General features: G+C 52.6%; 1 protein-coding gene across 1 annotated transcript; it reads right to left on the reverse strand.

Moving 5' to 3' along the window:
- Positions 1-1,619: 1,619 nt before the first annotated feature.
- Positions 1,620-3,490, reverse strand: LOC149522063 (killer cell lectin-like receptor subfamily F member 1). The gene is made up of 3 exons (XM_089771462.1): positions 3,233-3,490; positions 2,548-2,660; positions 1,620-1,906 (listed from the first exon to the last, which is right to left on the reverse strand). Exons 1-3 carry the CDS (start codon positions 3,470-3,472, stop codon positions 1,783-1,785), a joined length of 477 nt encoding a protein of 158 aa, XP_089627588.1. The 5' UTR covers positions 3,473-3,490; the 3' UTR covers positions 1,620-1,782.
- Positions 3,491-10,868: the final 7,378 nt, after the last annotated feature.

Here is a 10,868-nt window from a genome sequence, read left to right on the forward strand (position 1 = left end):
TAGTAACAAACCTGCTGTTCTCTCTCATTGCACAAACCGGAACAGCCTCGCCCTGCCCGGAGAGCAAGCCCCTGCCCCCGCCCTGCCCCCCAAGGCCCTGCCCCCACTCACTCCAGCTCCTGTTAACTACTTAATCTCATCCATCCTCACTTGCTTCCCCTGGGCTGGGGTAGGGGATTGAGTGGTGTGGGGGGTGGGGGGGGGCGGGTGCAGGCTTTGGACTGGGACCCGTCTCATAATAATTATATATTTAAAATGACCACATAGATAATTACTCAACTTAGATCAGGTTAGAACTCAAACAATTAAAGTGTCAGCGAGAAATACAAACATTAGGAAAAGCATAGGCCAGTCACAATACTACACTCACATATGATGAAGGAATTACAGAGAACTGATGTGCATTGTCGGAAGTTCCAAATAAAAACAATACAAGTCTGTGTCGGGAGGTGTGAAATGTGCGCTGTTGTGTGTATGTGTGTGTCTGCCTGTGTGTGTGTGAGAAAGAGAGAGAGACAGAGAGTAATGGTTTGTGAGGGTGTGTCCCAGAGTGGGTATGTGTGTGAGTGACAGACAGGGCGTGTAACAGTTTGGCTGTGTCTACACAGGCACCTTTTTCCGGAAATGCTTAAAACGGAACAGTTTTCCGTTATAAGTATTTCCGGAAAAAGAACGTCTACATTGGCAGGATGCTTTTCCGGAAAAGCTCTTTTTCCGGAAAAGCGTCCGTGGCCAATGTAGACGCGCTTTTCCGGAAAAAAGCCCCGATCGTCATTTTCGCGATCGGGGCTTTTTTGCGGAAAAGAGTACTGTGCTGTCTACACTGACCCTTTTCCGGAACAGTTTTCCGGAAAAAGGACTTTTGCCCGAGCGGGAGCAGCATAGTTTTTCCGGAAAAGCAGCTGATTTCTTACAGTAAATCGTCACTGCTTTTCCAGAAATTCAAGGGGCCAGTGTAGACAGCTCTCAGCTTATTCCGGAAAAGCGGCTGCTTTTCCAGAATAAGTGGCCCAGTGTAGAGACAGCCTTTGTGTGACCGAGTTTCTGTGATCATGTGTGGTTATCAGCTGTCAGGAGGACCGTGCGGTGCAGGAGCTGCCGAGGTGGTTGGTGTGTTACTACTCAGGGCGGAGGTGGGTGAATAAAGAGCCATTCCTAGGACTGCTCCAAGTCACATGTCTTAAGTCCAAGCTTTGGCTCCCGAGCAGAGATGCAAATCTACGGCCATCGGAGCAGAATCAGGGGAGAAATCACACACTGGTACCAGGCTGCTGCCGTACCTGCATATCCAGAGAGCAGGGCAGTAGAGCAGCTGATTCACAGCTGGGTCCTGAAACCAAACCGGCCAGTTTCTTACTGGTGTCTTGCTGGCCACAAGTTCTCCCTTTCGTCTGGGCATGCTGAGGCCACAAGGGGGCAGATGCCCCATATAAATGTATGGGGAAATCCAAGCAGCATGACCTGGGTTTATTTTCGGCCGTGGGCAAATCTCTCATACAGAGATCAGGACCCTGTCGTGCCGGGCGCTGCACAGACACAGCGAGAGACAGTCCCTGCCCCAGCTCAGAACAGGGCCCCGTTGTGCCGGGCGCTGCACAGACACCGCAGGTCAATTCCGGTACCTCTGCCTCAGTTTCCCCACACATGTAATGGGGATGATGAGTCTTACTCAGCTCTAGAATGAGCTTTGAGAGCCTCCCATGACAGGCGCTATATAAAGTTTCATTCCTGATGGTTTCATTGAGGCTCAGTTTCCTTTTGAAAGGGTTATTGACGCTCTGCTCAGAGGAGGACGGCATCTCGCTGGCAAATCCACTGGAGTGCAGAGCTGCAGCTTTGTGAATGGATCCGATTCCCCCTCACCACCCCACAGCTGTTCCCCTCGGCTAGGCGTGGCACCAGGAGCCTGCGGGACAGAGGAGAGGGCCCCTGTCAGCGCCTGTCGGTTGGTCACACTCACTCGGCGGTGGCTCTTCCCTGGGCTAACAGGATCCGCGGCTGCCCTGTCCTCCCCTCCGGCTCTGCCCTGGGGCTGCTCCTCCCCACCACTGCCAGGGACTGGCCAGGGGCTCTGATGCCAGGCCCTGTCCCAGAGCTCAGAGACCTGCTCTTACCCCCTCCTCCCTGCTGAGCTAGGCCCTGCCTGTCTTGCAGCCCACCGGGCTGTGCCCACCCTGACCCCCTGGTTCCCTCCTGCCTCTGCCTGCTCCATGTTAGCTTCTTCCCCACCCCATTCTCTGGGAATCCCCAAGGCTCTGGCTGGGCAAATTTACCCTGCTCCCTCCACACCTTGGCTCCGGGCCACCTCCTCAGGTCTCCAGCTGCCATCTCTGTGCTGGGGATGCACAATCCTTCCCACCCCTATGGCCCCGTCTGCTCCCACCCGGCCCCCTCTCAGCTGGGCAGCCCTCCCCTTTGGGGCATCTCAGCATCACCTGACACTGAACTCAGCTGCCCCTGAACCACCGACCTTCCCCCCCACCCCCACCTGGTCCCAGAACCTTGTGCCCACAGCAGGGAGAGCAAGTGACTCAAGGAATCGCTCACGGCGTCGGATCCAGCCGGGAGCCATCCAGCCAGGTCCAGGCCTTTTCCGGGGAGGGGCAGGACAGTCCCACCCAGAACTGAGCTCTGCCTTCTGTCAGGTCCTGGAGGGCCTCCTGCGGGAAGGGGGTGACAGGCAGCTGGGGACCAGACCTGGCTCTTGGGCCCTTGTCTTGCAAACTCAACTTCAGCCACCACAGAATTTCTGTCCGTCTGTCTGTCTAGCCCCTGGTATTGCTAGTTACCGGCAGCTGCCCTGCACTATGCTCAGCCCTCCCTCTGTATGCAGCCACCCCTCCCCATCTCTGTTCCTCTCCCCATCTGTCCCTGAGCCCCCCCATCCCCACCTGTGTCCATCCCCCATAGACCGAGCCACAACCTGTCCCTCTGTCCACACACAACCGCCTTCTGTCCACCGTTCTGTCCCTCTCCCGACACTCCCTTTCCAATGTTTTCCTACCCACCCTGACCCATGCACCTTCCTTCACCACACACGTTTCTCTCTTTCTCCCACTCTCCAGCCCCTCTTCTCCAGCTGAGCTGTGCTGGGCACGCCCCAAGGGGGAGAGGACTGGGGCTTTCAGCTGCCTCTCTCTGCCTCGGATCTGGGGGTATGATTGAAGCTGGGATTGTCAAAGCTGCCTAGGGGATTTGCACACCCTGTTATTAATAAGAAATAGGAATGTACCAAATCCCATAAGACACCCAGCCCTGACATGTCTCTACGAAGCCCCCACACGCCGTACCCAGGCCCAGCCCGGCACGAGCAGCTCCAGCAGGGTGTTACCGGCCCCTGTACCAGCTCCTCCCGGTCCTGCATCACCAGCAGCTGGGAGCCCCTCGTGGTGCAGTCGCTGTGGCTCTCGTTCCAGGTTTTATATTCTCTGGAGACCCAGTAGCACTTGTCCCCGCGTAGCCGCCAGTCCATGGGGCAGAATTTGCACCTGGCGCCCCCTGCAGAGAGACGGGCGCCATTAACTCTGTGCATGGTCTGGGGCTTCTTCCCGGCGCCTCTCTTCCTGCAGCTGGGGGGGCGGGGATGAGATTAAAAGGGCTGAAAATCCCCTTTGTGCTCCCTGAAACCTGGGCCCGGCTGCTCCTTGTGTCGGTTAGAACAGCCTTGGGGCTGCTCTGCCTTATCCGTGGCTCCCATACGGGCCCTGCACAGGAGCGCTTACCCCCAGTGCACTGCGCTCTAGCCACACACCCCAACCTGCCCCCTATTTTGGAGGTTGGGAACAGTGTGCGCAAGGGGCCAAGTTGGAGGGGTGGGTGGGACACGGGGCCCAGACGTTGAGGAATGGGAAGGGGTGTAATGAGAGTTCACACCCCCCCCACCCGCCCCCCCACACAAGGAAAAACCCAGACAGCTTTGTATGGGGCTGTTATGAACATTTCCAAGGCTGGGGGCTCCCCAGAATAGTCACTGGGTGTCACTCCCCCACAGAGGCCCCAGGCCCACCTGAGGCAGGTGCACACACGTGGCTGGGGGGGGGGAGCAGTGGGATACAATGTGGGGGGAGGGGCTGGGAGCCAGAACTCCTGGGTTCCCTGCATTTTAGCATGGGGTAGGGGGGTAGATATCAACACACACTGACGCCCCCACAGGGGCCCCACTTAGCCCCGAAGGCTTCCCCCATCCCCCCGAGTGTCGCAGATCACAGCCCCTCACCCACCTCCCGGCACGAGGGAGCCAGGCTGGAGCGCGAGGCTGGGGGCAGAGGAGGTGCGGGCGGGGGGGGGGGGGAGGCACATGCTGGTCCCACTAAACATTGGGAGTCGCGTGCTCCCACCCCAGGGCAGGTGCTGATGCCGCCTCGGGGAGGCGACGTTTGGCTTCTGCCCAGAGTCACCGCGTCATGGAACAGCCCCCCCCCCCATGCCCACACCTGTGGGGCTGGGACTGGCCCTGCCCCCGTCCCTGGCCGGAGCCTCCCCCCCTCCCGCCCCCGCATCTCCAGCCTGGAATTGAGGCTGTCCCCTGCCACCTTGGGGCACTGCGTGCCTCAGTTTCCCCTTCCTGTCCATGGGGGAAGCAGCCCTGCCCGCTCTGGCGATGGGGGCTGGGTGGTAGATGCCAACACGGGCTGGGTTTCCCAAGGGGTCCCAGTGATTTAGGCACAACCCCTCCCCCCCCCCCCACTGATTTTCAATCCCTGACCTTTGGGATTGCTTCGAAACCCATTGGAGCGAGAGGAGAGGGGGCTGACCAGGCTTTGGATCAGGCTCTGTGTCTCCATGGGACTCTTTGCCCGTCCTTCCACCTAACAACCTCCCGTCACACTGACCGGTCCCCACACCCCCACCCACGCTGCTTTGCTGTTTCCCACTTGCTGTCCGAGAAGGGACAGACCCCAGCAGCCCCTGGAGCAGTGGAGCTGGGAGCAGAGATGCAGCGACACCCCCTCGGAGCAGGGACCCCAGCACAGCAGCCTGCAGCACCCGCCTGGAGCGTGTCCGATCCCAGCTGTGCCAGCCTGACCCAGCAGGTAACCCCAGCTCGGCTGTGTCTCCAAGGGTGGGGACACAGATAGGAATAAGGAGGCTGAGGCTGGGGTCTGTCCCTCAGAGGCAGAGCCCTCCTCTAACAAGCCCCCTCATATAGCTGACTACCTGTAAGTTTGTGCTCCATCTGATTTTGTGGAAAAACTTGCCAGCTGTCTACACTGGCCGCTTTAATTTCCAGAAAAGCACTGACGATCTCATGTGAAATCATCAGTGCTTTTCCGGAAATACTATGCTGCTCCCGTTCGGGCAAAAGTCTTTTTCCAAAAGACTTTTGCACAAAAGGGCCATTGTAGACAGCACAGTACTGTTTTCCGCAAAAAAGCCCCGATGGCGAAAATGGCGATCGGGGCTTTTTTTGCGGAAAACCGTGTCTAGGTTGGCCATGGACGCTTTTCCGCAAAAACTACTTCTGCGGAAAAGCATCCTGCCAATCTAGACGCTCTTTTCCGAAAATGCTTTTAACAGAAAACTTTTCCGTTAAAAGCATTGTCATGGCTCCTTCCCCACTCTGGCATGATAAATGCAGAAGTGGGGGCCAGCAAGTGTACCCCAAAGCCTTATCTACCAGGCTTTGGTATAAAACTTCCCCCAAGATCTTAAAAACCTAGATCTTGGGAATAAAACTTCCACTGCCACCACCCAAATGTTGCTAAAGAAACCAGGGGAAAGATCATTTGGGAAATCTCACCCCTAAAATAAAAATCAGGGCACACCATTAACCACTGCCAGGTTAATAAAAGAAAAGAAAGAACTTTTATTATTACAACAATATTCTGGTTGCAAGTATAATGACTAGATAGGAAGGTAACAAAATATACTCATGGAGAAACTCCATGGCCCTAGAACTTAGTTACAAAGAAAAGCCAAAACATCTTTTAAGCAGTGCCAGATCTCAGATCCCATACCCAATCCATAACACAATAAAACCTAACGAAACTACCTAAACTTTACCCTACTTACAGAAAATGAAGAATGATGTATTGGAGAGAGAGCGAGAGACATGCTTGTCCCTCTCTGTAGCTGCAGAGAACTCTCTCCAAGAGACAAAAGGGAGGGAAAAAAAACCCAAATTCCTTTGTCCCAGTTTGAAAAATCCCACCTACATTCCTATTGGTCACTCCACCTGGCTAGGTGTAGTTAAACCCTTAATCCCCAGGCTGCTGGCTAACCCTCATAATCATGACAAGCATTTCCGGAAAATCATGCCAGTGTAGGCGTAGCCTGTGAGGACAGGCAGAAAGGAGGTTATTGTGGGGAAAGAGACTGGATCACAGGTGTCAGCGATCCACCATTCCTTAGTGGATCCCAAACTCATCTACCCAGGGGCCCAAGAAACTATTCAACCCTTTAGGGCAGACTCTTTTGACCTGTCTACAGCCATGTTGCCTGTTAAGTACGAGGCCTGGTAAGGAACTGGATTCCAGGAATCTCTCACCCTCCTCACCTCTGGGATGGCTGCTTTGCACCGAGTGGCTGTTCTCAGACAACAATCCCTGGACATGCTGAAATCTACCTCTGGGATGGCAGACGCCAGTTCTGACCCCATCACTGTGTCTGTGTAGCGGGGATTGCTTTTCCCAGTGCACATCACTATGCACGTTGGAAGACAAACTGCTGTGCACAGGCTGGGGCTGCAGCCCCCATGAATGCAACCGGAAACAGGGCCTATTCACAGCAGCTGGGGATCAGGCCCTAGCACGTTCCGAATGCTTGTTAACCACTGTCACAAGGCAGCCTTCTCACCTCATTCACTGTGGTCTGACAGTGACATTTTCTGATGCGAGCTCAGGTCCTGGTTGCAGAACAGATCATCCGAGATGTCAGCCAGTTATTACTCTGGCTAGTTGGTTCCTCCATCAGCTCCTCTGCTGAACTCTTGGAACCAGGGTAGTGCTGTGGATCCGTTCCGATCCTACATCTCAGTAACTCTTTCCTCAGCAACACGCCAGGCACCACAGCAGCTCCAGGCAAATAATTCCCGGATGGAACGAAAGTCCTTTCGTGGGGTGATAACGAGACCGAAGATGGTTCCTGGTTAACACACTGGACTGGGACCTGAGAGATTTGGGTTACAAAGTTCTGCCTCTAACTTAGTGTGTGACCTCAGCAAGTCACTTAGGGCCAGACCTTCGGAGGTATTTAGGAACCCAATTACAAACTGTGAGAGAAGTGATTATCCCTTGATTCGCCACTAGTGAGGCCACATCTGGAGTGTTGTGTCCAGTTCTGGGCCCCCCCACTACAGAAAGGACGTGGACGCACTGGAGAGGGTCCAGCGGAGGGCGACCAAAATGATTAGGGGTCTGGAGCACATGACCTACGAGGAGAGGCTGAGGGATTTGGGCTTGTTTAGTCTGCAGACAAGAAGAGTGAGGGGGGATTTGATAGCAGCCTGCAACTTCCTGAAGGGAGGTACCAAAGAGGATGGAGAGAGGCTGTTCTCAGTAGTGACGGATGGCAGAACAAGGAGCAATGGTCTCAAGTTACAGTGGGGGAGGTCGAGGTTGGATATTAGGAAAAACTATTTTCCTAGGAGGATGGGAAAGCACTGGAATTTGTTCCCTAAGGAGGGGGTGGAATCTCCATCCCTAGAGGTGTTTAAGTCCCGGCTTGACAAAGCCCTGGCTGGGATGATTGAGTTGCGATTGGTTCTGCTTTGGACAGGGGGCTGGACTCAATCCCTCCTGAGCCCTAGGAGTTTATGATTCTATGAAGTGGAGATGATTCACAGCTGAGAGATCAGGGCTCTGTTGTGCCGGGCGCTGCACAGACACAGTGAGAGACAGGCCCTGCCCCAGCTGGGATCAGGGCCCCGTTGTGCTGGGTAGGGACCAGACACACAAGGAGTCTGTATCACAAATAGTCCACAATCTAAATAGAAATGAAGCAGGAGGAGAAACATGCAGAGAAAAGAAGAGACCGGCGCAAATTCACACAGCAGGTCAGCACAGAGATTAAAAACCAGGTTTTTTCATTCCCAGGCCAGTTTAGCCCCTGTGACTAGAGTTTAAAACTGCAACGGTGCATCTGAAAGCCCTGGCCCAAGGCTGCACCAGTCTCAGCATCTCAAGGCCTGTGACATGGGTTTAGGGCTGCACGACTGAAGCTGCAGACACTCTGAAGGGACCCTTTGCAGTCGCATGTGAGGTGTGGAATTCCGCTCTCTGAGAGGTGACATTTCCTGGTGTGGGACTGAGATCAATCTCATGCACGTACGCACTGCAGTCTGTACGGCCAACACAGCCAGGTGTGTGAGCTCTTCTCAGATGCTTGCACCATGGCTGGGGAGATCATCTATGCGGATCTGAACCTCCCCTCTGGCTTTCCTGGCTCCAGGGCTCCCCTTTCAGCTCAGCCCTTTGGTAAGTGGCTTTTATTTCCCGAGGGATTCATGTTAAACCCCAGGATGGATTTTGCTTGGCAGCCTGTTGCTCTCAGTGCCTGCCCCAGAGCAGGGCTGTGCCGGGGAGACCCTCTGGCCTCTTGGAAGTAGCTGGGATACTTTGGATCAGCTTTCAGTCACAGCTCACTGTTGTGAGGAGATCTGTTGGTGTAGGATCCTGGGGAGAGGGAGGTCCAGGCTACATTCACCCAGTCGGGAAGGTGCATCAGACGGCCCTTCTCCAACAACATTCCACCAAGTTCTGGCTGGTGGTTTGTGGGGTTGTAGACTGTTTCAGGATGGACTCAGACTCCTGGGGCCCTGACAAGAATAAAAACCTTCCCAGACACCTTCCTGAAGGCACTGTATGAACGTAGGATTAGTGAGATCTTTTTGGAAGAGGGAACTGTCTTGTTCTGAAGAGAGAAAAAAGTCTAGAAGAGGCTTTGAAAATGTGACGTGTGAGGACAGGTTGAAAGAACTAGATGTGTTCTGGCTAGAGAAGAGATGGCCAGGGCAGGGGGTCATGATACCAGTTTCCTAATGTGGAAACGGTTGTTACAAAGCAGATGTTGAGCACATGCTCTCTGTGGCCACTAAAGGAGGGAATAAACAGTAACCTACTTAATTTGCAGCAGGGGAGATTTTAGGGGGAAACTTTCTAACAGTGAAGAGAGTTATGCGTTGAAAAAGGTCAGTTAGAGAGTTTGTAGACTCTGTAACTGGAGGATTTCAGGACTAGGTAAAATAAAGACCAGTTCAGTAAAGCCCTAGGCAACCTTGTTCCTGGCTCAGCACGAGGTGAGGGAGGGGATGATGGACTAGATGAGTATAGAAGGTCTCTTCCATCCCTATGCTTCTGTGAGTCTGACTTCAAGATGGAAAGAAGGTCAATTTGAAATAATAGAATGCCGTGTGAATAAGCTGACCGATAAAACTCAGCTGGGCAACATCACAATTAAACTTTGACAATGGAAACAGAAAAGGTGCTTATAAACCAAAGGGCTGTGTCTAGACTGGCCAGTTTTTCCAGAAAATCAGCCGCTTTTCCGGAAAAACTTGCCAGCTGTCTACACTGGCCACTTGAATTTCCGCAAAAGCACTGACTTCCTGCTGTAAGAAATCAGTGCTTCTTGCGGAAATACTATGCTGCTCCCGTTAGGGCAAAAGTCCCTTTTGCGCAAAGCTTTTGCCCAAAAGGGCTACACAGATTTGTTTTGCACAAAAAAGCCCCGATCGCGAAAATGGCGATCGGGGCTTTTTTGCGGAAAAGCGCGTCTGGATTGGCACGGACACTTTTCCGCAAAAAGTACTTTTGCGGAAAAGCGTCCGTGCCAATCTAAACGCTCTGTTCCGAAAATGCTTTTAACAGAAAACTTTTCCGTTAAAAGCATTTGCAGAAAATCATGCCAGTCTAGACGCAGCCAAGGTGCTTACAAATGGGGAAAAGTTTCCAGACACTAATGTTGCAAATGGAAAACCTTTGGGAAAAGCAAATCTGGGAAAGCAAAAATAACACTAGTGATCCTGAATCCTTCCCCTGTTGCTCAGGGCATGACTCAGCGTCCACCAGCTCTAGCTATCCTGAGCCTCCCTTTGCATGTCTTTTGGGCTGTCACATTCTGTAAGTTTTTTCTCTCAGGACTGTTTGCTGGAAGGAGTCTTTTCTAGGCCCTTTTCCATATTCCTCTAGATGCCCAGGGCCAATGTCCTGTTTCATTCTTAACATGCATCCTGGGATGTACCAAATTCTGTTCTAGATAATGTTAGATCAGGTATTGTTGGACTTTGACCAATCCTAGCATTTGTTACAGATTCATTCCATTTAATGTCCAGTTGTGTTCTAAGGTCTTTGCTTTCCAATGTATGTAGATATCTGTCCTTGCCCTTGGTGGAAAGGAAGGTAGAAATAACAGTTGAGTTGGATGTTCATAGTGTGGACTCTAAACTATAGATTTGCAATGGCCAAATTCTGTTTTAATTGGTACATGCAATTTGTAACTATTTTTGCCTGGATACTCAGCTGGCTTTTGCGTGACTGTTAGGGTCTGAAAATTGACATGACATACACTGAACACAAGAAATAGTTTAGAACAATGTGTTCGAACAGAGAGAGAATCTGAAAAACAAGAAGCAAATGCGGTGCGGGATTAAAAAAGAGGGGGAAAGGTTTCATTTTAAAATGTGGGAAATATTAAACATTGGGGAAAGTGCCAATATTAATCCTCATTTTCAATAAAATGTCCAAAATTTCATCCCTTTATAAAAATGGGCAGCTCTCCAGCCAGTCCAGACTGGTCTACAGAGGAAAACAAGATGAGTAAGTGAGTGGATAGACCCCAATCATTTAACGAACTCTATATGGGCATAGGATTCCACCCACACTGTGATCTCGGGGCCGTATTTTTCTTTGAAACAGTATTTCATGCACCAG

Source organism: Pelodiscus sinensis, chromosome 19 (assembly GCF_052426305.1).
Source record: "Pelodiscus sinensis isolate ZL-2025 chromosome 19, ASM5242630v1, whole genome shotgun sequence".
Taxonomy (NCBI): Eukaryota; Metazoa; Chordata; order Testudines; family Trionychidae; genus Pelodiscus; species Pelodiscus sinensis.